Below are 27,855 nucleotides of genomic sequence, written 5' to 3'. Positions count from 1 at the left end.
GACGATTTTTGACCCCCCCCCCCTCGTCACACGGCGTCACAAAAAGTCAGACCCCCCCCTCAAATATGACGTCAAAAAGCTCTGCCCCCCCCCCCCCCCAAATATATAACATGCTTCAAATCGCTTTTAACTATTGTCATTGTAGTGCGTATTTAATGTGGCGCTGCACTCTGATGTTATAGGAGAAAACATTTATTAAAAAGTCTATTTAATTAAGTAGAACGTGTTGTCTACATTTATTCAAAGTTGCGCATTTTGATGTGACGTCACATTTATCAACCGCCCCAACCTCGTCACACATCGTCACAAATGTCTGACCATCCCCCCCCCCCCGCCCAGGTGCGTGACGTCATTTATGGACTTCCCCTAACAGGTTGCTATAGGCTTCTGTGGGGCTACCTTTGTGTTGTTAGCAGAGGGCAGCGGAGCAAGATCTATTGTTGTACCGCACTATGCTCCCACCTCTACGCGCCCTGTCTTCACGAACCAAATCACACGGCCGTTTGGTTTCTACCGATTTTAACTAAATTCATATCATATTCTTGGTTCTTTCGGTAACGTCACGTAGAAGTAAAATAATAAAATAATAGAAATATAAAACAATAAAAATTCTCACGACGTTTCGACTGCAACACAAGCAATCACCATCAGGTGTGAAATCCACAGCAAGATTTTTTATTGTTTGATATTTTTATTATTTAATTATTTCCATTCTACGTGACTTTCCCGAAAGAACCAAGAATATGAATCCCTGCAGTCACGAAAGCTTTAAATCAAAATTTAAATTCATATCGTTCTGTGGAATATTTGTGCCGTAAATCAAGGGTTATGCTTAATTAAAACACAGGAGGGGAAGGCCATTTACAAAAACATTAGATAAATAAACTGTTCCGTTTATATCAGGCAATGTTAATGACGTAGCCCCTTAATATTTGACCTATAAGTCGGCGCTCCTAAATGGAAGTTTTTATTTCATTGAATCCGCCGTACAGAGGATAATCATAATGTGTATTTATACTGGAGGAATAATCCGATGAGCTATGAAGCTCTTTTCACAGATGTCCAGTCGGGGCATGGCGTCAGAACGTTACAGTGACATACGGAGTGCCAATGATGCAGTGAAAGGAAAAATCCTCAGGAGCTGATGTCACGAACATCAAAGTGCTCCTCCCCACTGCGCCTCTTGGATTCCCCCGTTAGCTCCCGTGCGCCGGTTCGCTTGTAAACACGTGCGGAGTTTTCGCAGTTTGCTCTCGATTATCCAGGATCATGTATTATCCGGATGCCCGGATAAAATATGACACGGACAGAATGCCAGCGACACGCGTGGAATCACATTGACAAGACGGAAAGAGTGGTAACGTGTTCACTGAAGTGGGCACGTGAAGGAGGCAACGTCTGCTTCTTGCACCTCCGATTAGCACGGTTGGATACGTACGGTGCGACAGAAGTTCAACATACATACGCAGAAAAAAAACCACACGCAGTTAAAAGTAAAAGTTCGAGCTATTAAGTAAGTTGGCTCGGGCAGGACACTTCACTAGATGAGCTGATGGCTGATGATCAAGAATAATGAGTGGAGTATCAGCCAAGGGAACGGGACGCTCCCGAGCGAACGTCCACGGAGGAGATGCAGCGATGAAATCAGCTCGTGTGCGGACGCTCGACAGATTATTGCATGACGCGATCCTGAGAGGTGGCCGCGGTGGCTTGGGGAGGCCGTTCATCCAGCAGTGGATTGCCCACTCCTGATGATGGCGATGACGGTGATAAGACTCAGAATTAATGTTTATTAAAGTAATGAGTTTACGTGCCGACGCGTGTGAGGACCCTTGACCTCTGAGATCGGGACGCGAATCATCTGGCCACGGATAATCGAGAGTTAACTCTAATCGATTATCATGATTAATATATCTCAATTAGAAGAAAAAAAACGCCTAGCAGATTGACATTATCCTATACATAGTTTAAACACTGTCTTCATTACGGTACACAAATTAAAAACATATTATATTGTACAGTGTCTGGAAAATGTTCACTATTAAGCACCATTGACACATTTCCAGTATTGATTGAATTTCCGTTTTTTATGACAACATAATTTTAGTAAAAAAAAAAGTTCAAGTAAAATATCATTTTGTTTCCTATCCCTGTTCACCTCACCCACCAACTAGCTACGATAGTTTTAACATTTTATTATTCAAACATTGTGTACATTTTATATTGCATTTTCTTTTTAAAAGTGTCAAGATGTTAAAGTTATCTATACAAGTGATTAACTGAGAGAAATAAAAGGTTGGCTCTTAATACATTACGTAAAAAAAGTCGTACGATGATTTTAAGCACTGAAATTACGTAACAAATTGTTATGCTCTACTGAATATGAACATAAGTTACTTGGGAGCGGCGATGTGCCATTGCGGTGAGCGAGACTGACACTCGTCGCAGAGGTTTGCAGTTCGCTCTAGCCGGCCGCCCTGGTTAACACTGCGGGTGCATTTCCCGTAAAAAATACGTTGCTGTCTGCTTTCACAGTGGACGTCAAAAAATCCCGTGACATTTGCAACAATGACGATAACAACAACAACGACAATCGGCCATGCATGGTCCAAATTAACCGAAAGAAATAAAAGTTACCCGCAAATTACTCGATTGCAAAAACACATCGCAATAATCGCCCAACCCCCGCCCCCCCTTACTGCGAGACAAATAATGACCCTCCTGATTAAGGAGTCTTGAGACTCAGTGGGGGCTTTCCTGGGTTAAAAAAAGAAATCATCAACGATTTCCCACAGTACTATGGGGCGGTGAAGAGATTGAATCCACGTTTTGGGGCAAAACCGGCCTTTAGCGAGAGGATTGCGGACGTACGTGGGCTTGCCCAATTTTCGTGAGAAGGCGGCACTTTCGGCAGGTGTGTGCGGGACGCGTGGTTGGCACCGTGGGCCAAAAGCGACGCATTCGACGAAGACACCCCCCCCCCCCCCGTCGGACACCCGTGTCGTTCCTCCGATTACGGCCTCACTTGCCCGCGCCTGGCGGCTAGCTCCGGGGAGGCAGCGCGGCCGACGCCTGGGAGGGGAGTTGAGGAGGTCCTTCTGCAACGGAAGATTGGAGACACGGAGAGACGTCGGGCAAAAAGCGACAAAAGATACCGTAGGTAAATTCCGGCTGCGCGTATCCTTCCGCTGAGGATCGAGAGTCGCCAGCGAGCTGAATCGGGACCCGGCAACCAGAAGAACAAGAAGGTACATTTTTTTTCGAATTCCATAAAAAAACAACTCAATATTTCAAGAGCCGCAACGCATTCCTCGAAGAGCCCGTGTAAGGGTTCTGGAGCCGCAGATTGCCCACCCCCTGGTATAGAAGGGTGAGCGATACATCAATAAATCTGAAACAACATTTACGCCGCCCAAAATTGCAGGTTTGTATTTTTTTGAAAGTGCGTGATTTGACCTGGAGAGCGGATAGAATCGTAAAGTGGTCGGTTGTGACTGCTTGCGTGAGATACCCAAAAACAAACTGGTTGGATTATTATTACCGTGTCACTGTTGGTGTTTCGATTCGTTCTAGATTTGAAGTTTTCGTGACTGCAAGGATCCATACTCTTTGGGTTTTTCGGTAAAGTCACGTAGGTGAAAATTAAAAAAATTAAATAAGAATAAATATAAAGAATAAAATAGAAATAACTAAATTAAATCCCACCTGATGACGGAAGCTTGTGTTGCTTCCGAAACGTCGTGATTTAATTTAGTTATTTCAATTTTATTCTTGATTTTTATTCTTATTTTTTATTTTTATTTTTTATTTTCACCTACGTGACTTTACCGAAAGACCCAAAGAGTATGTTTCGATTCGTGTTTTTTTCATTATCGTCGTTATCGAGCTACTAATGTCTTGCAATGACATTTGTTTGTCCGTCATTCTGCTATTGAGCCCGCTGTGTACACGAAGCTCAGGAGAGACAGAGTGAAAGGCACCACCAAACCGAGCTTTTCCTCTGCTGTAAATAACCAGTTTATCAGTTCTAATTCCATACCCAATTATCATGGTGGTGTTGTGTACAAATCATTTGTCCCATTGTAGTGCAGCGTTACAGTGCAGTGTCACGGCCAGGGCAGGATTGAGGTTATGAGAGGCCGAAGGCGAATAGGAGGGAAGGGCCTACGTATGCATTACAACATTGCTATCTTCTTTTGTAAAGTCATCAAATATATTTAATATTTACCTATGTAAAATGAACACATCTATTCGACTCAAGGTAAATTCATGAAACGTACATCGCTCGCCAGCACTGATTTCTTAAAATCAAATTTTATTTCCCCCAGCTTCATCTGCCGTGGCAAAGTCGCGAACGCTGTCATCGTGATTGAAAGACGAACGAAAAAAGATTCCCGAAGGCCGCGCTACCGTCGCTCGGCTGTGACTTGGAGCGGCCTTACGGAAGTTGCCTACATTACACGAGGGCCCTCAGGCCCACGGCTTAAATCCTTGCCCTGGCCACGGCAGACGTACCTTCGCGGCACGTGGGGCCCACCCATCCGAAGAGGCAGGTGCACTTCCCGTTGATGGGGCTGCATCGGCCCCGATTGGCGCAGGCGCATTCCAGGGAGCAGCCCACGCCGTAGCTTCCTGCCGGGCAGCCTGTGCCGGAGAGAGGGAAAGAGGGAGCATCATGGACACCACGCGCGCGTTAACGCACGGTGGGTTCCGGCAGCCAAGGTCACGAAAACAACGATGGGTTTATCAAGGTTGGGCCGCGCAACGATCTGACCGGCTCACGCGGTGCGCGCAAGAATTTAACGATGCGCCAATTATTATTGTTTTCAGCTCAATGGGAAGTTCAAGGACTATTCTGAAATTGCTACTCTTGGCTGCGCGGGGAAGTCACGTGACCGAGCGGCAGCGCGTTTGCCACGTGTTGAGGTTCGGGCCTAGCGGCCACCCTTGTAAGTTCTGCGGATGTTTGAACACTAAAGACATGACGCCTGCTCAACGGTCGATTTTAAATATCCCATTACAATTATCACAAGTTCACTACAAGCGTTCACCACAAGTCCTTGTGGTTAATGCAGACTTGATTCCTTGCAAAAGGTACACATTTGGTGCTTGAACATCTTACCACCTGTTGTATTGCCAGAAAGGGTAAAACCTAGTCTCATTTTTCATGCTTTGAGACTGGCAAAAAAAAGTTCCCATGAAATTTTGCTGTAAATGACTCAATTTGGAAAGACATCGCAGTATCTCCCTCCGCTGTAAAACTAGTGCAGACTCTATCTGTGAAACACACACAGCAGAGGTCGCAAACGGGTTTTGATTCCTTACCCGTACCCGGCCGCACCAGGGTCGCAAACGGGTACCCGTACCCGGCCATACCCGTACCCTACCCGTACCCAGCCGGGTACGGCCGGGTACGGGTAGGGTAAGGGTATCGGGTACCTGATTGCGACCTCTGGGATGAAGCCATGTTGCAGGCGCGGGTGGGTTGATTCTAGGAACTTGAATTGTGAGAAGAGACAAGACGTTGGGAAATGAGTGACAGTTACTCACCAGTGACTCACGGCCTACGCGTACCCGTACCCGGCTGCACCAGGGTCGCAAATGGGTACCCGTACCCGCCGGGTACGGGTAGCCGGGTATCGGGTAGGGTACGGGTATCGGGTACCCGGTTGCGACCTCTGACACACAGTGCCATCACGACAGCCTTCTGCTGTAAAAGTGGCGCAAAACACCGCGCGTCCTTGCGGTTTTGCCGTGCTTCGACTTACCAGCGTCGCACTGCGCTCCAGTCTTGCCCGGGGGACACAGGCACTGCCCGGTGGTGGGGTGGCAGGAAACGCCGCCCTGGCAGTCGCAGCGGGCACGGCACCCGGCCCCGAACCGCCCTGCATCACAGCCTGGCACCACAGCACCACCGTTAGCGCGAGGACAGTGCCTGCCGCCCAATAACCTTGCGGCTTTGCGCATGTGCACACGCACGGGCAATTGAGTCGTTAATCCGGTGATGGATGAGGCTCCTCCCCGAACCGTGCGGATAGTGGGTGAGTTATTTGTTCGCACTTTTCAGCCTCACAGTGGCTTTTGGCTGCTGGCCGTCGAACAAAGCGCGCTTTCAGATGCGCTTCTGTGGACGTCTGGAACGTTCGGAAGCCACTGGAGCTATGCAGTTTTAAAGATAGACTGAGAACTAATTTCTTTAGAAGTGCTTTTTGTGTTTAGATTATTTCCCCCCCCCCGCACCTCCGATTAGCACGGTTGGCTACGTACGGTGTGAAAGATGTTCAACATACGTACACATATTGCCACGCTGATGAAGTACGGGGAAAATGGGAATATGCGCTGATTGAACTCTCTTCTTCAGGCACATTTGAATGCTGCTTTTCATGACCAATTCCACATTGCCAAGAGCATCTTGCGCACAAAAAAACCCACTACTAAAGTACAATAATGGAGTAAAGCGTAACATTACACGTCATGGTGATTACAGTGCCATTAGCATTATACCTTTCTGGCAGCGCTCTCCATGAAAGCCGGGAGGGCAGAGGCAATGCCCCACGGCGGGATCACAGCCGGCCCCATTCCTGCAGTGGCACGCGCGCTGGCAGTTCAGCCCATAGAATCCTGGCGGGCAGGCTACCGGAGCAAGAGGACGCAGCACACAGGTCAGCTCAGGCTCAGCATTCGCGCTCGCGTGAGGAATATACGACCCCTCATCTCAAACTACCTTACAACAGATATATATATATTTGTGGGATGATGTTTCAGGCAATGGGCCTTTTTTGAGCGTTGGAAGGCGGAGGGTAGGGGGGAGGGGTGGAAGAAATATTGATTGACTTGAAGTTGGATAAAAAAATAATATGTATAATTAGTGCCCTTGCCCGAAAACGTCATCTATTATATACAGGGACTCCTCTACTTACGAGCATTCAACTTACAAACTTTCAGAGATACGAACAAACCTGTCCCGTATGTCCAGTTGCCTGTTCGAACCGAGAGTTGTAAGTTCAACCGACGTGCAATAGATGCGGTGGTTGTTCAGCGTCATTACCCAGCATTCCCAGCATTTCTGCCTGGGCTGCCGCCATTGGCTACATACGGTGTGAAATAAATTCAACACACACACGTCCACTCAACCACTCATTGATCCACTCACTCGCCCAACTCACGGTTGGCTACGTATGGTGCGAAAGAAGTTCAACATACATTCACGCATACGTGCGAACGACCGACGAACGATGGACAAATGTAGCCGCTTAGCGAGTAGCCACCGATGGGCAACAGCAGCGGAGGGAGGCTGCGGCAGAGAGAGACGGTGAAATCAGACAATTCGGAGGGGGCTCCCGCGTCGCACACCCGGACTGCCAACTCTCACCGTGCTCGCAGCGTGGGCCGTAGAATCCGTCCGTGCAGCGACAAGCCCCCGACACAGAGTCGCACGTGCCGTTGTGCTCACAGAGGCAGTCTTGCCGGCAGCCGACCCCGTACTTGCCCGCCGGGCACTCTGTAACCGATCGAAAGAAAGCCGAAACACGGCGGCTGCAGCTGCCGCCCAAAGCGCACGACGATGCTCTATCGAACATCAACTCTGGGACATGAAGACTTTGGAAGTTAAACCAAAATGTTAAGGGGCTGCGTCGGCAGCGGCACACAAACACAAGATACATCATAATTGTTTTTTTACCCTTTTATCTGGCAACAAAACTGACACCTTTTTTTACAAGGAGTCATGTTTGCATAGACCACAATACCTGCAGTCATAATGCAAACAAAAAACATAACTCTGATAGTGCATACATTATCAGGTATTGTGGTCTATGCAAACATGACTCCTTGTAAAAAAAACATGTGTCAGTTTTGTTGCCAGATAAAAGGGTGAAAAACCAATTATCATATTTTTTACTGGCAAATGAAGTTCCAATGGTGGGACAAAATACATTTTTCAGCACGGAAATATAATAACAATGATGACCGAAATAAGTTGGCGGATTCTGTATTCTCGTTTTATTATGGTGCTCGGCCATCACAAAGGCGCTGCTTATTGTAAATGAGTATAGTCCGCCACTTGGGGTTTAATTTTTCAAATTTTGAAAAATTTGGAGCGTGGCACCGGCACACACGGACGGACTACTCTCTGTCGAATAGCGTCGAGGCATCGTTCGCGTCCGCCGCGAAGCCGACAGAGCACAGTGGCCTATCGCCAATCCGCCCGCAGCATTTGTTGGGCATCTTTGAGAAAAAGAGCTTCACAGCTCATCGAATTTCTCCGGTATGAAATAAATATTCCGATCCCGCGTTATATCCGGGGCGGCCTTCGGGCAAGAGCGGCGAGCCTGTGCGGGCAAACGCGAGTCCACGCCGCCACCCCCCGAGCGATGGGCCCTGCGAGCGGCGACCTCTCTCGCAGTGCGCGCCCGTCCAGCCCAGGCCGCAGGCGCAGGTGCCGTTGCGCGCGTCGCAGAGGCCCGAGTTCTTGCACTGGCAGCGGCCGCCGCACCTCACGCCGAACCGTCCGCCGGGGCAGTCTGCGGTAGCCGAGGAGAGAAGAAAGGAAAATAAAAATATGAATATTAACAAAATATTACGGCGGCGATGATATCTAATGGCGCCCGCGAACGCAGTACGCACTCAGTGGTGCGGCAGGGAAACACCGGTGCATCCATTCAGACATTGAAGTTGCTTCCTAAGATCGTGGTTACTGCATCCATTCAGACACTGATGTTGCTTCCTAAGATCGTGGTTACTGCATCCATTCAGACACTGAAGTTGCATCCTAAGATCGTAGTTACTGCATCCATTCAGACACTGATGTTGCTTCCTAAGATCGTGGTTACTGCATCCATTCAGACACTGAAGTTGCATCCTAAGATCGTAGTTACTGCATCCATTCAGACACCGATGTTGCTTCCTAAGATCGTAGTTACTGCATCCATTCAGACACTGATGTTGCTTCCTAAGATCGTGGTTACTGCATCCATTCAGACACTGAAGTTGCTTCCTAAGATCGTGGTTACTGCATCCATTCAGACACTGAAGTTGCTTCCTAAGATCGTGGTTACTGCATCCATTCAGACACTGAAGTTGCTTCCTAAGATCGTAGTTACTGCATCCATTCAGACACTGAAGTTGCTTCCTAAGATCGTGGTTACTGCATCCATTCAGACACTGAAGTTGCTTCCTAAGATCGTGGTTACTGCATCCATTCAGACACTGAAGTTGCTTCCTAAGATCGTAGTTACTGCATCCATTCAGACACTGATGTTGCTTCCTAAGATCGTGGTTACTGCATCCATTCAGACACTGAAGTTGCTTCCTAAGATCGTGGTTACTGCATCCATTCAGACACTGAAGTTGCTTCCTAAGATCGTGGTTACTGCATCCATTCAGACACTGAAGTTGCTTCCTAAGATCGTAGTTACTGCATCCATTCAGACATTGATGTTGCTTCCTAAGATCGTGGTTACTGCATCGAATCACGCCTATTAGAATCGACGCGTTTGTTGTATACACAACTCCGAGTGCTCCAGTTTCCTTCCACATGTATAAACTATTGATTAGCTGAAAACAAATTCATATACTAATGCAGCTCCCAGTGCAGATTGTGCGGCGTTATGAGATACAGTTTTGCACGAACGTCACAATATAAAAAAAAACACCGACAATATATAATTTATGAATTTGGCCAGGCTTTTGCAGCGTAAGTCTTTATATGAGAGCTACCGTGCCCTGTGTGTTACGGACAGCCGAACTGACGCGTCACCGCTACAACCGAGTTCTTCGCTCCACGGGCCAGGAACCTGAAGGGGCTAATCAATTCGTTTGCCGAAGACGTTGGCGGGGCGAAACATTGGACAGGTACGCCCCCCCCCCGCCCCCGAAACCACACGTTGGAGATGCTTAAGTTTTGTTCTCTCTCTCTATGTATCTCTGTGATATCTGTCTGCTTATATGTCTCTATATGTCTCTGGTTCTGTGTTTGATCTCTCTCTCTCTCAAATTTAGCATTCTTAGGAAGAACGTAATCAACCAGGTAGGGTGTTGACTGTTATGTTATCCGACTCTCTGTTGTACAGTATTACATTACATTTCTAAGTATACTAGATTTGTGTTTCTATTTCATTTATACCTGATGACGATTGCTTGTGTTGCAATCGAAACGTCGTATGCTAGTATTTTATTTTATTTATTATTCTATCTTGATACGTGATTTTACCGAAAGAACCGAAGAAAAATGTATCATCTTCTTGGTTCTTTCGGTAAAGTCACGTAGAAGGGAAGTAATAAAATAATAAAAATAAAACACAATAAATTATTTTATCATGTTTTACTTCCCTTCTACGTGACTTTACCGAAAGAACCAAGAAGATTAATCCCTGCCGTCACGAAAGCTTTAAATCGAAAAAAAGAATGTATCACTGTGCCCCTTCTTCACCTTCACCACAGTTGGGCCCCACCAGCCCGGGCGGGCAGCTGCAGCTCCCCGTGACGCGGTCGCACTCTCCGCCCCCTCCGCACGTGCACGCCAGCGCGCAGTCCTTGCCGTAGCGGCCGGCCGGGCAAGCTGCAGCAGGGCAGGGGGGAAGCGGGCGAGAGAAGTCACGTGACCGCACGGGTTCCGCGAAGATCTCTCTCTCTCTCTCTCCAACGTTGCGTTGATTTCTCGGAAAGATTCAATTTTCCGATGGCGATGATGATGACGATAATGGTCGCGTTCGTGCGAGATGCAGGTCACGACGAGACAAGGGGGCGGCGGTGGCTGTGCACGTCGCCTGTGATCCAGCACCGTGGAGGCAGCAGCAAGGGTTGGTGGATCACCGCCGCAACAAGCGTTGGGAAACTCCCTTCCCGTGGGGGCGTCGAGGTGCCAATACCCTGGCTTGCCAGACGGTAGTACGAAAAACAGTGTGGACCAATCTCCATCTGTTCGATCTGTATGGGATAGACTATTTCCTTCCACATCTATAAACACTATTAATTGGATGAACACATCTTGATATATATATACATGCATCTCCGTGTGTTGCAGATTGTGCACCATAATGAGATGCAGTTTGCACGAATGGCGCAATATAAAAACGTTCATTATTCAAATTATTCATTAATTTGACCAGGTGTTTTTTCAGGGCAAGTCTTTATGAGAGCTACCGTGCCCTGTGTGTTACAGACAGGCGAACCCACGAAGCAAAGCTAATGCAACAACACTTCCAACATTCGGGGGAAAGAGTAACAAACAAAGGAATAAGAAATAGGAGCTATACATTCTATGTATGTTGAACTTCTTTCCCACCATACGTAGCCAACCTTGCTAATCGGAGGTGCGGGGGTGAAGGACAACAATCTAAACACAAGAACCATTTTTCAAGAAATCAGTTTTCACCCGAGACGATTTAAAAGTGCATAGCTCCAGTGGCTTCCTAATATCTGAAGGAAGAAGCGTTCCAGACGGCCGCAGAAGGGCCACAAAAGCGGTCGCCAATCACGGCACACGGTCGACAGGAAGCGTGATCTCGCAGTCGATTCGGGATCACGCTGGGAGCCGGGCGAGTCGCCGGAGAACGGGACGGGGGTGCTCCGGTGAACTTTCGGGGGCTGACACTCACACAAGCTGCAGTCTGCTCCGGTGAACCCCGGCTGGCAATCGCAAAAGCCCGACGTGGTGTCGCAGCTTCCCCCGTTGGCGCACTTGCACGTTTGCCTGCAGCCCGAGCCGTAGCGGCCAGCGGGGCAGGCTGGGCGGAGGGGGGAGGGCAGAAGAGGAACGCTTCCGTTGAGAGCACGCTTCGCTGTTTGAGCGAGGGCTTAATCGCGGAATTGTCAGGAATTCGACTGAATAGCCCGTGCAACTTGGTATGCATATAAAGCAGCCACAGACAGCCACGAATATTCAACTGTAAGTGTGTAACGATTCCCCCCCCCGCCCCCGCACGCAACAGTGATCCAATCGCTTTCCAACAATTATTCAGGGCTACATCAGAATCACATCGCACACAACATACGTAACTTGCTTCGCATACGCACGTGTAAGTTTCGTGTAATGGAGCTAACAAGACGTGAAGAGAAGACGCGCACCCTGGTGGGCCTTGCCAATTGTTGATGTACGCGTAGTGCTGATACTTACGCGATCCGAGGCCGTAAATACTTGCGCGATCGGGGCGCTTCCGGGAGAGGAACGGAACAGGGTGGACGCGGACGGCGTGAGCCCGCGGAAAGAATAAAGAAAAGTGTCGACCCTCAAACTGCGTCGCCAACCGTGCCAACCGGAGGTGAGGTTCAGCGAGGATGGCGACGCTCGCTCGCCGTGTGAGCTACTCACCGAGGTGGCAGCGCTGTCCATGGTGGCCGGGCAGACAGTGGCACTGCCCCGTGACCGGGTGGCACTGCTGTGTGGGTGCCTGGCACTGGCAAACCCGCTTGCAGTCCGGCCCAAAGGTGCCCGGCGGGCAGGCTGTCAATGCGGGAACACGAGTTTAAATCGTGGGCCGTTCACCACCGTTCACAACTGTTCACTGTGCACCACTACAACGTGTCAGCAGCAGGAGCAGCAGCTTGTCGAAGCCACGCTAGAAAAGCAATAACAGACTTGTAAACTATATATATATACTCATGTTAATTATCATTAAATGTCCAGTTTAGCCTTCAGGTCGAATTGCAAACAACACGAAATGTGTAATTTATTAGAAGAACAAATGCATAAAACATTTCCTATGTAGTTTTCTCAATGTTTTATGAACTACCACGGTGGATTGTGGGTAAGGCAATTAAAACAATTACACGTGGGTCCGATTCACCGCAAATGAGAACTCAGTCTGGAATATGTCCGCTACAAAACGTAATGCTGGGAAACATTAGTCCAGAAGGCCCACAGGCTGTGGAACTACAATGATATTGACACACACTGATTGATATATATTATTTCAATAGTCACCCATGAAATCAATACGTTACTTTATGTCTTAAGCACGTGAAAACGAGCTTCAATAATGCATTCACCTTGTCGTTCATAGAGCAAATGCGAGTACTCGGTGATTCTCATGCCACTAGGTTACACGGTGGCAAGATGTTAATTACCTCTCCAGATATACAGGAGGTCGTCAGTTCAATCCTGACCCTGACGCCTGCTGTATATTTGGAGTTTGCGTGTCTCTCTCCGTGGTCGTGTGGATTTTTCTCCGGGTCCTTCGGTTTTACCCTCGACATTTAGAATCAAGATCACCCGTTTAAGAGTATTTTTTTATTTCAACACGACGATAAGCCACTTCATTGAGCTATCGTTTGTGATAGCCAGTTCGCTTCTGAAAAAGAGCTACGTAGCTCAGTGGCCCTTACACGGTAAAATAAATAATAGCTTTTTGTATAGTAGTAGTGGACGTCTTGGAAGAGTAAAAACAAATATATAGTAAAAAAGTAGGTCGTCGTGACTTTTCCGTACAACTCTGCATTGTGTTTTTTTTCCGCGATCGTGCCACGTGCTGTTGGGCACGACACCCGGCGTTTCACTCCGCGTGCCGGCAGCGTCGTCTGGAACTAGACTGTCTCTTTCGATTTAAAGCTTTCGTGACTGCAGGGATTCATCTTCTTGGTTCTTTCGGTAAAGTCACGTAGAAGGGAAATAATAAAATAATAAAAATAAAACATAATAAAATACAATTCTCACAACGTTTCGGCCACAATGTCGCAAAGACAGTCTTTCCGACAGACCTGTTCTTCACCTGAGGACGGCTGCTTGCATTGTGGCCGAAACGTCGTGAGAATTGTATTTTATTATGTTGTATTTTTATTATTTCCCTTCTACGTGACTTCACCGAAAGAACACCGCAGCTCCTGACGAAGCTCCCAGCACGTAGGGAAAAAAACGTCGGACATCGTGCCCGACGACATGGTGGCACAACCCCGAAAACACACCGCAGCTTAGGAGCCAACCACATCTGAGATCCTGAGTTGGAATCCAGGCAGCCACTTAAAATTAAAGCATGTTCTAAAGTGCATCGAGTTGGCGATGTCACCGCTGGTCATCAGTGACCACAGGGTTCGCTGCTGCTGGGGTGGATGGACGCCACGTACTCAGCTCACAGCCGTTGCCGGTGAAGCCCGGGGGACAGCCGCACTCCCCCGTCAGGTGGTTGCAGGGAGCTCCTTGCCTGCAGGTGCATCGCTGCGCGCACTCCGCTCCAAACTGGCCCGGCAGGCAGGCTGCACGGGCACGACCGACAGGCACCGTGAAGTCACGTGTGCAGGGGGAGAGGGGGGGGGGGGAAGCGAAATCTAACTTAAGATACAAATTTAATATGATGCGCGAGAGACGGTATAAGAGACACGAGGGAGCTCTGACGAGGTACGTTGTTGTTTCATTTTCTAAATGAACGTCAGGCCTCTGGTGATATAGAAAGAAAACAAAAATCCTCAGCAAAGACCAAGTCGCTCAAGTGCCTAACACTGTGTCGGCCAACTGAGCCTCTCGACCCACGGGTTCAAATGTTGGTAACCACACACATATTGAAACCAGATTCTCAAGCGCTGTGAGTTGATGATCTTTTGGCCACAGCCACCAAATGGCTGTGCCCAAAGAGATGAAATCGATTTTTCACTTAATTCAGCCTCTTTCAGCTCCGATCATCAAAAATGTTGCATTAACCTGATAAAGACCATTTTCATGGCTCATAGAGGGGACCTCGCTCGCTCCTTCCGAGCGAGTGAGCGGCTTACGCTTGTCGCAGCGCTTGCCGCGCCAGCCCGGGTGGCAGCGGCAGGCTCCGGTGTCGGCGTGGCACGAAGCGCCGTTCTCGCAGTCGCAGCGGCTCCCACAGCGGAGGCCGTGCTGTCCCGCGGGGCACGCTGCGGCGCACGTGCACACACGCGCAGGGAGGGCACAAAACGCCGCAGCCTTCATCGACACCGCTCACTTTCCTACCGCGTGCAAGGGAGTTGCAATAACATCGCTTTGATCGTTTGTGCTTTGCGTATGGGCGGGATGCTGCCATGGTGTGATGGTTAACGCAACGGACTTAGCGCACTCCAGAGGGCGCTAGATGGATTTAACAATTTCCTAAATCCCCACACCCCCCAACCTCTGTCCACGCAAGCACCACAATTAGTCGATCGGCAAGTCCGCCTGTGGTGGGGTAAAGTCGTGGATACTCTCACGGAAGAGTAGGCCAAAATCCCTCTGGAGTTCAGCAGCGGCGCGAGCAAGCACTACCTTTACCCTTCAAGTCGTCTCAGTGCGTTCTTGGAAACAAAAAAATAACACTTGGTGAAGAGGGCATGCAAGGATGGCGTTGATTTATATCCGAAAAAGGGCTTTTGTACGTACGTATGTTGAACTTCTTTCGCACCGTACGTAGCCAACCGTGTGAATCGGAGGTGCGGGGGAAGGACAACGAACTAAACACACAAAAAGCAGTTCCACAGAATGTGCACTCATATCCAGCTTCTACCCTATCCCAATTGTAGATGGATCCCTTTGTAGCCGTCAGCAATGTTTTTTTTGTTTGTGCTGGCCCCGTTGTCAGCGGTGGGTGGGTATGGGTGGGTGGGTTGGTGGGTGGGTCGGTTGGTGGGTGGGTATGGGTGGGTGGGTGGGTTGGTGGGTGGGTGGGTATGGGTGGGTGGGTGGGTCGGTTGGTGGGTGGGTCGGTTGGTGGGTGGGTGGGTATGGGTGGGTGGGTGGGTTGGTGGGTGGGTCGGTTGGTGGGTGGGTATGGGTGGGTGGGTGGGTATGGGCGGGTGGGTGGGTCGGTTGGTGGGTGGGTCGGTTGGTGGGTGGGTATGGGTGGGTGGGTCGGTTGGTGGGTGGGTGGGTGGGTATGGGTGGGTGGGTGGGTCGGTTGGTGGGTGGGTCGGTTGGTGGGTGAGTGGGTATGGGTGGGTGGGTGGGTTGGTGGGTGGGTCGGTTGGTGGGTGGGTGGGTATGGGTGGGTGGGTGGGTATGGGCGGGTGGGTGGGTCGGTTGGTGGGTGGGTGGGTGGGTGGGTATGGGTGGGTGGGTGGGTCGGTTGGTGGGTGGGTCGGTTGGTGGGTGGGTGGGTGGGTATGGGTGGGTTGGTGGGTGGGTCAGTTGGTGGGTGGGTGGGTATGGGTGGGTGGGTGGGTATGGGCGGGTGGGTGGGTCGGTTGGTGGGTGGGTCGGTTGGTGGGTGGGTATGGGTGGGTGGGTCGGTTGGTGGGTGGGTGGGTGGGTTGGTGGGTGGGTGGGTATGGGTGGGTCAGTTGGTGGGTGTGTGGAACCTACTCTCCTCGCACGTGGGCCCCGTCCAACCCGACGGGCAGACGCACTGCCCCGAGAGCCGGTCGCACGAGCCCCGGTTGGCGCACTTGCACGGCCGCCGGCAGCCCTCGCCGAACCTCCCCTCCTCGCACTCTGCGCTCGCGCGAGCGCGCAGCAAGACAGAGAGACAGAGAGACAGTGAGACAGAGAGAGAGACAGAGAGAGAGACAGAGAGACAGCGAGACAGAAAGACAGTGAGACAGAGAAACAGAGAGACAGCGAGACAGAGAGACAGTGAGACAGAGAGAGAGACAGAGAGACGGAGAGACCGAGAGACAGTGAGACAGAGACAGAGAGACAGAGACAGAGAGACAGAAAGACAGCGAGACAGAGAGACGCGCACGCCGCACCAAGCCGCTTGACGAGACGTCGACAATTTTAAATGTTGTGGGTTTACTCTCCAACACGCCGGTGTGCTGAACCAGTAACGAATTTTGTTTACGCGACAAACCTTACTAATTGGCTGTGTCGGGTGGCGGCGGGTTTAACGACACATTTATATTTACGCGATCTAACTTAAAAAAAAAAACTATATTATGGATATTTGCTTCATTGTTGATGTACTTTGTTTTAATGCTCTGGAATGTTTCGTATTGGTGACCCAGCTCACTCTTGCATATGAGACTCTATCCAGGTCCCTTGATTTCTGGCCGGGCTAAATGAAATCATCCTCAACCGGAACGTTTCGTGTAGAATCGTGAAGCGAACGAAAACTAATGCAGCTCGGGGTGGTGTTAATTAAGGAGCGGTGTTAGTTAAAAGGGGCGGTGGTGCAGTGCTGGTGCGTTGCGTACCCATTTCACAGGAGAGGCCGGTCCATCCGCGGGGGCACGAACAGGCGCCCGTGACAGGATCACAGCGCCCGGAGTTCTGGCACGTGCACTCGTGCACGCAGCCAGGCCCAGACCGCCCGGCGGGACAAACTAAACAGAGACATAGAGACAGAGATCAACCCCGAAGGGCCTTTCACAGACTGTTGGGGCAATGGCTGCAAACGAGCACCTCTGAAGGCCTGCACGGCGCACGGGGCGGCGGGGGCGAGGGGGCAAACACCACGCCTGGCTGCCTTTGTCTCCCCAGCTGGTCACCCCGTGGTGCCCTTATAAAACTCAACGTTTGACCTACTCACGCCGGCTTGTGCCCGCCCTCACAGTCGGGCATATTTGCGGAATACACCACGCCGCCGTTGACCCTGGCCATTGACCGAGCAACCCAACGTTCCTACCAGCTCCCTCCGCAAGAATGTATTTTATTGTCATGGTTATTTACCCAGGAGAGCCTCACTGAGTCTAAAGACCATTTTGCAGGAACTTCTTGCTAAACTTCCTCAATCGGGGTTGATATTGACCGAGTAATGTGCGGCTAATTTTTCAGCATTGGGGATGTTTGGCCAGAGTCAGTTCCACCGTACGCTTGTTTTTAGCCATTGAAGGAAATCAGAGAGCCCGGCGGAAACCCCGTGCAAAATGGGTTAGAACACACAAACTAATTTCTTGAAAACAGGTTTTTTTTGTGGTCAGTGTGTCGTCCTTCCCACGCACTTACGAATCGCACGCCGGGCTACGTACGGCGCGAAAGAAGTTTAACAAGCGTACAGACACGGAAGGGCGGCCCAAGTCCAGAAATCTAACCGCCCCCATTCTTGCTGCGAGGCCACTCCACCACCACACCGCCGCCAAATGCCACCGTGACGTGTATGTCACCGCACCCTGCGTCGCTCTCCTCTCGCCCGAGACCTCCGTTGTTGCACGAAGACCATGAGCTCGAAGCGCTTCTATCCGGTGCCTCGCCTCTCGTCACATCAACGAACCCGGAACACAGAGACCCACGTGCCATTCTCCCCGTATCTCATCGCACTCCGGCATCCTCTCGACTGCTTCCACATGTAGACGTGGACACGCATGTAGACACATGTAGACACACGTGTGCAAGGGTGGTCCCACCTTCCTGGCAGTGCACCCCGGCCCAGCCCGGGGTGCAGGCGCACCGCCCCGTGGCGACGTCACAGGCGGCGCCGTTGAGACAGCGGCACGTGAGGCCACAGCCCTTGCCGTGCCGGCCCTCGGGGCATCCTGCGGGCACAACGCACGCTCCACACTGGCTACCATCATAGCCAACTGGCTACCATCATAACACTCTGACTACCATCACAGCACATTCTCAGTCAGCAAGTGCCCCATGCTGGTGTTCGTCTGAGCCCAGAGTCATTGGCCACCTCGTGTGCGCTGTCGTAACCGTCCGCGTGCGTGTTGGTGCGCCGTGCCGGCCTTCATAGCCGGTGCTCATGAGCAGCACCCGTCGGTGAGTTCTCGTCTCCCCGTGCCAGAGGGCAGGGGGCTGCGTCCGCTCACTCTGGTTGCAGCTGGGACCGATCCAGCCGGCGGGGCAATGGCACAGCCCGGTCACGTGATCGCAGGGCGCTCCATTGTGGCACCGGCAGGACAGCTTGCAGTCCATGCCGTGAAATCCATCGGGGCAAGCTGCAACGACGCGACAACGCAACGGTGGAGACGCGACAGGGGAGATGCAGAAAGGAGAAGGAACAAGCGAGAAACGATACGAAACGGACAGGCGACGTTGCTCCCTCTCTTCTGCTGCCCCCATTGTCTGAAGTTTCCTTCCCTCGGCCGTTCGTGGTGTCCATTCCATGCCGTTGTTCGCGGTCAGCCTCAATACTGCCCTCCTCTTCCTCTGCTTATGACCGACTGCCTTTCTCTCTTGACATAAAATCCACCGATGGTGTGCGCACGGTGTCTTGAGATGCATTTGAATGTTGGCGCTACGTAAATCCAAATTGTATTTGATTAAAATACCAACGAAACAAACGACAAACAATCACACCATGTCACCGTAGTCTTTGTCAAGTCATGCCAACACAATTTAAGCCGATCGTTAATTGTATCAGAACGCGAGGGTACAGTAATTCTTAAACTCCACTCCAAGTGTTCCCATCACAGTGTGGCTTTCAATTGGTGCCGGCAATCGGCTGCGTTGCAAGGTTCGTGGGCTTACATATTTCACACGCGAGTGGAAAAAAGAACATCGGTGAACCGGGTAAGGGTGTCCGATGTGGGAGGTGCTTGCGTGGACTGGAGTTTGAGAAGCACCGTCGTAGCGACAAATGCTTTCACTGCTCATCAACTCAACGGGTTTGTTGTCTTTGTGATTTCGGGAAACGGTCGGTACGTTCCCAAAAGATGTTTCATCCTGGAACAAAGAAGAGTTGCGCCAAGTCCTAAAGTTTGGGTCACTTCAAACCCACGCACATTTCAGAATTAATCGCATCATAGCAAAATGGGCAATTATATCACGAGTGACTACATTTCAAAATAACTCAATCGGTTTGAATCAGTGCTTGCTTTTAATATCCTGTTTTAAATGCCTGGCACGGCGATTACTCTAAGCGCGTATTACTGCATGCTTATGCGGGGTCACCCATCGTCTGGAAAGGCGTCTCGACTCCAGGTCACGTTTTTGGGATTTCTGTTCTCAAGTCGCGGCTGCAGTGTGAGCGTGTTTGCCACACAGGGAGTGTTCCCCAGTCTTAGCTCACACCCGGGGGGGGGGATGGGGGTAGCTCTGGTTAGCACGGTCGGCTACGTACGGTGCGAAAAAAGTTCAATATACGGTACATACATAGCTGGGGCAGTTTTTGCCCCAGGCCTCAGATGCAAGCGGCCTCATTAATGGCCAATGGGGCCCCATTGAGCATTTTTCACCGGGCCTCCAAGAACATTTCAGTGGCCTCGGGGACAGCATCTAGAATTGTAGCGAACTGACCCGGTATGTTATGATCCATAGATTCATCCATTATCATAGAATGGTCTCACACTAATGGTGCGCGCATGGAATTATGCGGGCAGGACTGGATAATTATTTACGATTCATATTCAGTATGTAATTTGGTCGAATAATACCGACAGCTTCCCGAGGCAGTATGTTCTGTACGATGGCAATTATTTTTGTTTATCAATTTCTCGAATCATAAAAAAAAAAACTTGAGTTCATTGAAACGCACGGGGAGTGAATACGTGAATAGAGCGCACACGCCGCCGTCACTGTCGTGCGGGACTTTGCCTCGAGCAGTGGTTCTTAACCTTGACTGCAGCCTTGCATCCATTTGGTACGCAATCGTTATATTTTTGTTATTTTAATAAATACATCGGTTTTATGAAACCAAGTAGTGCGTAATTTCTGTTTCGATGATTTACCTTCTCGAAAAAATATGTCCGTGTCTCGCAACCCCCAGACGGGACATATCGCACCCCCAGGTTAAGAACCACTGACCTAGAGGCTGAAATGCCGAACGAGATTCTTCTAAATGAAACCGCGAAACTCACTGCGGGCACAGTGAGTCCCCATGAAGCCCGCAGCACAGGTGCAGGCGCCGCTGGCGTGGTCGCAGCCGGCACCGTTCTGGCACCGGCACTTGGACTGGCAGCCTTCGCCATACATCCCCGCTGGGCACCCTGCACGCACACACAACACACACACACACGCACAAAGATAAAGACAAAGATCCCCCGTAGAGCCTTAACAGACTGTAGGGGCAAGTGCTGTTAGCGAGCACCTATGAAGGCCGAAACGGTACACGAGGGGGTGGGTGGCCAGCACCACGCCCGACCGCCTTTGTCTCCCTAGCGGCGATGTTTACACACCGCACCAGGTACTCATTTGAGGCTGAGTCGACCTAGGGGAGGCCCAGGACCGGTTCAGATAATCGTCACTGGTGTTTGCCGTGAGCGGGAATCGAACCCGGGTCTCCAGGTTCGTAGTGCAGCGCGCTAACCACTACACTACCGCTCCCCTGTACACACACGCACACACACGCACACACACGCTCGCACACAAAGATCCCCCCAAATAGCTTTAACAGACTGTCCGGGCAAGTGTGGTTAGCGAGCACCTATGAAGGTCGGCACAGCACGCGAGGGGGGTAGGTGACCAGCACCGCGCCCGGGCCGTCTTTGCGTTCCCCAGTGCTGATGCTTACACACCGCAGCGAGTGTGAATCTTAAGGCTGAGTCGACCTAGTGTAGGCCCAGGACCGGTTCGGATATCCGTCACCGATGTTGGCCGTGGGCGGGAATCGAACTCGGTCCGCCGAGTTGGTGGCGCAGTGCGCTAGCCACGACACCGCCGTTCTCGACGCACGGACAAACAGGCAGCGTAGGGGAACATACCACATTGGACATTGCACATTGGCTCTACATTCCAGAATTGGCAAATGTGTGCATTCATTGGCCTGAACGCAACATTATCGTCTAAGTAGCATGTAATGTAAATTACGTACTTATTGAAGTACGCAATTGAATGCATGTATTGTGAGTGTAAACAATCAATATCATGTATGAACAACAACAAAAAGAGGCTTTAACCATTATAGTTGCGAGTGAAATACGTCAACATTAGTGGAAACCATTTGCAGGGTCAATCTACGATGCGTTCTTCAATAATTTGTTTGTCAGAAGAAGAATTTGCGAGCGGGTCAGATCGCCCCTTGCGCTCTCTGCTCCGATGTCGTCTGCCCCGGCCGAGTCTCCCTTGAAAAGAAGCTTCTCGGCTCAACGGGGATTCACCCGGGTGGTGGGAAAAAACTTCTGATTCTGGCCACACGGACCGCGACCTGGGAGCCCGATCGCCACAGTCACAGCCGGAGTCGCCGTTGCGTGAGACGCCCCCCCACCCTTCTCGCTCACGCTGGTCGCAGTGCGTCCCCGTGTAGCCGGGCTCGCAGGTGCAGAGCCCCGTGACAGGATCGCAACTCCCCGTGCCGTTGCTGCAGTGGCACGGGTTCTTGCACGCGAGCCCCCAGCGGCCAGACTCGCACACTGAGAGAGAGAGAGATATTTGAGAGAGAGAGAGAGAGGCAAAGAGGGGACAAACTAAAACAACTTTTTTTTTAAGCTAAAACCACTTTTTTTTTTACCAGGTAAGGCCCACTGAGCTATGTGGCGACCTGGCCACAAACGATAGCCCAATGAAGTGGCTTATCGAGTGGAAATGTATAGCAGCCAAATTCTTTAAACGCACGTTTGGTAATGTGGAGGTAAAAAACTGGAGGGCCCAGACGAAAAAAATCCACGTGACCACGGGGAAATAGACAAGCAAACTCCAAATATACAGCAGCAGGCGTCAGGGTCGGAATCGAACCCACGTCCTCCTGTATACCAGGCGAGGTAGTTAACATATTCCTACCGCGGCACCCCATGAGGCTTGTTGGAACCCATGTACACGCAGCAGTGAGCATTGGTGACTATACTGCGCTGACGAGTCCTGACAAGGACGAAACCGGCCCACAGTTGCATGTCTCTGTATCGCTGTTCCCTTGTCAGTTGTGCTGCACTTTTATTTCTGCCACGTCTATGTTCCCCGCGTTAACCGACAACGCACTGGGAAAAGCAGCGAAGCATTGACAATCAACGCCAGTGGCCTGCACGGCGTGTGTAGGCCCTCATCATCCAGCAGTGGATAAACGAAAGGGCTGCACGTGACCGTGTGCAAGGGCGCATGGGCACCGCCACGGGTCTCCTTTTCAGGGGAGACGTGGCTGAAAGAAATCCACCGTGCAGAAAAGCAAAACAAATCGCCAAAAATGTTAACAAAACAATTTAGACGAGCAGGACTATCTGTGGGTGGGCGAGCAGGTGTGTCTGGGTGAGCGTGCGAGTAGTGGGTCAGCGTGTCAGTGAGCGAGCGCATGCGTGGGCAAACCACGTGGGCGTTCGAGCGGGTGATTGTATATGCAGGTAGAGCGGGCGGAGTGGGTGAGAGTGTGGGTGGGCGAATTGTCGATTGGATAGGCGTGTGAGTGGGCGAGTGGGGAGCAGCTGATTTGGGCGAGAGTGCGAGTGGGTGAGAGTGGGCGATTGCATCTATCTTCTTGGTTCTTTCGGTAAAGAATGGAAATAATAAAATAATAAAAATAAATAAAATAATAAAAATTTTACATAATAAAATAATTCTCACGACGTTTCGGCCACAACGCAAGTAGCCGACCTCAGGTGGAGAACAGGTCTGCCAAGGAGACAGAGTCTCAACAGACCTGTTCTCCACCTGAGGACGGCTACTTGCGTTGTGGCCGAAACGTCGTGAAAATTATATTATTATGTTTTATTTTTATCATTTTATTATTTTCATTCTACGTGACTTTACCGAAAGAACCAAGAAGATGAATCCCTGCAGTCACGAAAGCTTTAAATCGAGATTGCATCTATGTATGTTGAACTTCTTTCGCGCCGTACGTAGCCAACTGTGCTAATCGGAGGTGGGCGACAGTGCGAATGCGTTAAGAGCGTGACAGAGCGAGCGTGGCGATGAGCGCCACGGGCAGTCAATGACCGTGCGTACGCGTGCTACAGTCTTGTCCAGTCCAGCCGGCGGCGCATTCGCAGCGTCCCGTCGCGGGCTCGCACGCCGCGCCGTTCTGGCAGGAGCAGCGCTGCAGGCAGCCCGCCCCGTGGAAGCCGTGAGCGCACGCTGCCAGGGGAACACAGGGACGGGTATCGGCGATCAAACTCTTTTGTGCCTTTAGCATACTGTTTGGGGCACGCGCTGGCAGCGAGCGCCTACGAAAGCCGGCATGGTGCACGAGGGGGTGGGTGGCCAGCACCACACCCCGAGTGTGCGATGTTTACACACTGCAACAGGTACCAAGGGATGCCCAGGACGGGTTCAGACACTCGTCACTGGTGTTGACCGTGAGCAGCAATGGAACTGGGGTCACTACCGGGTTCGTAGCGCAGCTGCAGCACCTTCATTGACGTGAAGTATTCTCTCACATTTGTTTTAAAATAATACATTTTTTCCGACATTTTATTCCGTTTGTTTTTAATTGTACAGCGCCGCGAGACATTTGTTTCTGCGAATGGCACTATACAAAACAATACTAATAACAATACATTTTTGTATGATGACGTAACTGACGATACCATTCACTGCGTTATGGTTGAATCGTTGGATGGGACAACGCAACCGGTGCCCAACAACCGAGGGCGGCAGTGAGCCCAGCTTTACTTACGGGTTTGGCAGGAGGCCCCCGAGAACCCGGGCAGACAGGCGCACCTCCCCGTTGTTTTGTTGCACGCCCCGTTGTTTTGACACGCGGGGCAGATGCCCTTGCAGCCAACTCCCCAGAGGCCATCCGCGCAATCTGCGGCCACACGTCAACAGCAAAAGTAAAGACAGGTCCTACAGACGTTCATGACGGGGGCTCTACGACACGTTCGCCCACTATTGAGTCGTGACGTAGCCACCACGGTGGCGCGTGGCGTAGCATCGACGAGGCTCCATTATTGCAACTCACTGCTATACGGGACGTCTGGCAAAAAACATGACCAGGCTGCGGCGTGTAAGAAATTATTGGGCACGCTGTCGTGACGGGTACTGCGAGATCCGACCGTGTCTGTCCGGTGCTCGATGAGCTGCATTGGCTATCGGTTGCTGAATAAATGCAATATACGGTCGCACTCATTACGAACTAAGTGCTTGCAACAAATGAACCAGAATACATTGCTCATCTCGTCAGGGAGCATAAACCATCTCGCAAACTCCGGTCATCCTCACAGCAACGGCTTTTGGCAGGTCATCGAACAATGAAGGTCATTGCATCGCGTGCTTTCAGAAGCACTTCTAAAGCCACTGGAGCTATGCGCTTTTAAATCGAGATTGAAAACCAATTTCTTTAGAACTATTTTTGTGTTTAGTTTGTTGTCCTTCCCCTGCACCTCCGATTAGCACGGTTGTCTTACGCACGGTGCGAAAGAAGTTCAACATACATCCACATGAATAGCTCTGTGCGCTCACATGGTGTGGGGCAACCTGGCTCACGAATGGTCAAGGATATCGATGATAATAATAATGATTTCCATTTAAAGCTTTCGTGACTGCAGGGATTCATCTTCTTGGTTCTTTCGGTAAAGTCACGGAGAAGGGAAATAATAACATAATAAAAATATAACATAATAAAATACAATTCTCACGACGTTTCGGCCACAACGCAAGCAGCCGTCCTCAGGTGAAGAACAGGGCTGTCGGAAAGTCAGCGTCCGAATGAACACCACCCTGCATTTTCCATAATATGCTAAATTCCTCTGTTGATATGTAATATCCTTTGTCAAGGCGCTCTCCTCCTCTAACCCAGCTTAAATATACACTGCCAAGCTTGGTGGTGTTCATTCGGACGCTGTCTTTCCGACAGCCCTTTTCTTCACCTGAGGACGGCTGCTTGCTTGCGTTGTGGCCGAAACGTCGTGAGAATTGCATTTTATTATGTTTTATTTTTATTATTTTATTATTTCCCTTCTACGTGACTTTACCGAAAGAACCAAGAAGAATAATAATGATGATGTCGACGACGACGATTCACAGGCCACCTCACCCTTCTCGCACGACATCCCCGTGTGTCCGGCAGGGCAGCTGCAGAGTCCGGTGCGGCGATCGCAGGGCGCCCCGCCACAGTCGCACTCCCAGCGGCAGTTCGCTCCGTATTGGCCGGCAGCGCACTCTGCAAAGGCAGCCGCGCGAGCACGCGCTCGCAAAAACCCAACGCACCGAGCTCACCGCGCGGGGAAACGGGGAAAAGGGAGGTCATCGCGCAGGGCAGTGAACTATTTATTGTATTTATCTTAGCAGGTAAGGCCCACCTGAGCTATGTAGATCTTGTTTAGAAGCGAACTGGACTGACGAATGATAGCTCAACGAAGTGGCCTACGGGTCGAGGCGGAAATGAATAGCGGCAGCCACATACTCGAAACGCGTGATGTCGATTCTAAATGTGAAGGGAAAAACCAGAGTGCCAGGACAGCACTCCACGTGACCACGGGAAGAAAGAAAACACGCAAGCTCCAATTATACAGCAGCAGCAGGCGTCAGGGTCGGGATCGAACCCACGACCTCCTGCATACCAGGCGAGGTAGTTAATATATCTTAGCTACCGTTGTGCCCACAACGGTGAAATCAATGATAGCCCCAACTGCCTCCCCACTACCTCCTCTCCAGGAAGACGATATTTCTACCACGGCGAGTGCCGCCAACCAATAGCGTTGTTTGTACAACAGCGAGAAGGGGGATTTGGAAATGTCGGATGCTCGCCGACGCGTTTTCAGGTGTTGTTGCCGCGTGTTGTTCGGCACAACGTCTGAAGATTTTCTCCGCTTGGTGGGAGCTTCTTTGGGTCCGAAACGTCGGACATCGTGCCGAACAACGACGCAGAACAACCCTGAAAGGAACATCTCAGAGCTGTACAGCAAAGCCGCGAAAAGATGGTTTTGCATGAGGCGTCTCGTGTTACTAGTTCTTAAAATCGCGACACATTTACCCGGGCGCATTTGTAAGAAATGTACATTTTTATAATCTTACATGTTGCCGCCTGTGACCACCGTATTTTATAAGCAATACGTTTTTTTCCAATTTTTATACTTTGTATTTAATGGCTGCACATAACCCTTGCAGCCAATCGCAGACGTTAAAGAGTTCAACACAACGTTTAAAATTATCTATTCTTTTGTCGAATCTTAACCCTGAATCGTGACAATTTATAAAAATACCAGGCCTGGGGTGAGAGGAATAAATCATTATGCCCCTAATTATTAATATCATTGCCAAATCTGTTGTAAATATGCTTTTGTTTGGTAACTCAAACTCTTATTTTTCAGCTCACTGCTGTGAAAAAAATGAAAGCCCTCCTTGCTTGGCTCGAGTTCAGTGGGGATCTTAAGAGGGCAGGAGAAACAGGGGTCAGGGATTCCATAGGGCTTAAGGGGGTCTCACCAATAACGCGAGAAATTATGACTGCAACGGTGCAAAACAAAAAAAACATGGAATTAGCCCACCGGATCGCTTCCATCCAAACACCTGTGCAAAGTCGACAACGGGAAGTTACATTTTTTTCTCTCCTTTTTAAAATCCCCAACCACAACAAAGCAAACCCACTGTAGAACCCCCCCCCTCCCCACCACCTTATTGAGGATTACAACCACGAGCAACCGATTTACTCACACCGTCACACCGTGGCCGCGTCGGCCAATTCAAACACCGGCTACACACCTGCGGACGGACCACCCGCACGCGTGCGTAACGGTGCGCACCTGCGGGAATCGCTCCTCCCCGGAGCCTCGCGGTGTTCCATTTCACGCGAGAATTCCACGCGCGCGCGCGGGCGTGCTAGAGGCTTACAGGGCTGCTATTGTACCGCGGAAATAAATACGGTGGGGGGGGGCGGTGGCAGAGGGTGGGGGGGGGGGTTGGCTGCGACGCGCCGTGCTTAGCGATCGACGCAAAGCCACCACTCTCATGCGCAGCCGTTCGCAACCGATATTCTCATTCACAGGTGGTTTCTTTTTGGGTCAGATCGTGTCAATTCGGGTCCCGTAAGGCCCTCCCCTCCACCAAACCTGACGCGGACAAACGAATGAAGTCGTCACGCGGGGCCAAATGTGCCGATTGATTTCGGTTTGTGATTGAGCGAAGCCGCTCGCGTTGTTGGAAAGCGAGCAGATTTTTCGCTGGAGACTACGTCCAGTACGATCGGGAGTTCACGAGAGCTCCGACGGTGCAATTTCCAGCGCAACGTGGTATAGCAATGTGTCAAAATT

The 27,855-nt window shown here is 50.6% G+C and overlaps 1 protein-coding gene and 1 long non-coding RNA gene across 2 annotated transcripts; both read right to left on the bottom strand.

Moving 5' to 3' along the window:
* Positions 1-953: 953 nt before the first annotated feature.
* LOC144728263 (uncharacterized) lies at positions 954-24,021 on the bottom strand. The gene is made up of 15 exons (XM_078607572.1): positions 23,991-24,021; positions 23,612-23,740; positions 21,961-22,092; positions 20,602-20,730; positions 18,613-18,741; positions 18,205-18,333; positions 17,056-17,184; positions 16,226-16,354; positions 14,701-14,829; positions 14,001-14,187; positions 7,373-7,665; positions 6,505-6,633; positions 5,769-5,897; positions 4,516-4,644; positions 954-3,098 (listed from the first exon to the last, which is right to left on the bottom strand). The coding sequence occupies exons 1-15, from the start codon at positions 24,019-24,021 to the stop codon at positions 3,043-3,045; spliced, it is 1,989 nt and encodes a 662-aa protein (XP_078463698.1). The 3' UTR covers positions 954-3,042.
* Positions 8,400-12,435, bottom strand: LOC144728385 (uncharacterized). The gene is made up of 4 exons (XR_013587512.1): positions 12,311-12,435; positions 11,598-11,726; positions 10,430-10,558; positions 8,400-8,522 (listed from the first exon to the last, which is right to left on the bottom strand). It is a non-coding gene; the product is annotated as an uncharacterized LOC144728385 (long non-coding RNA).
* Positions 24,022-27,855: the final 3,834 nt, after the last annotated feature.

The sequence above is a fragment of the Lampetra planeri genome, chromosome 28 (assembly GCF_965212315.1).
Source record: "Lampetra planeri chromosome 28, kcLamPlan1.2.h2, whole genome shotgun sequence".
NCBI classification, from domain to species: domain Eukaryota; kingdom Metazoa; phylum Chordata; class Hyperoartia; order Petromyzontiformes; family Petromyzontidae; genus Lampetra; species Lampetra planeri.
The sequence above is the reverse complement of the archived record's forward strand: the minus strand, read 5'-3'. Positions and strand labels throughout refer to the sequence as shown.

Excerpts from the sequence above, each read along its gene's own strand:
- LOC144728263 (XM_078607572.1), bottom strand. The coding sequence starts at position 24,021 with ATGAAGGTGCTGCAGCTGCGCTACGAACCCG. Across the intron at positions 17,185-18,204 it reads CGGGGTGCACTGCCAGGAAG|TTTGTCCCGCCGGGCGGTCT; the intron begins GTGGGACCACCC and ends GTCTCTGTTTAG. Across the intron at positions 3,099-4,515 it reads GGGCCCCACGTGCCGCGAAG|AAGGACCTCCTCAACTCCCC; the intron begins GTACGTCTGCCG and ends CTTCCGTTGCAG.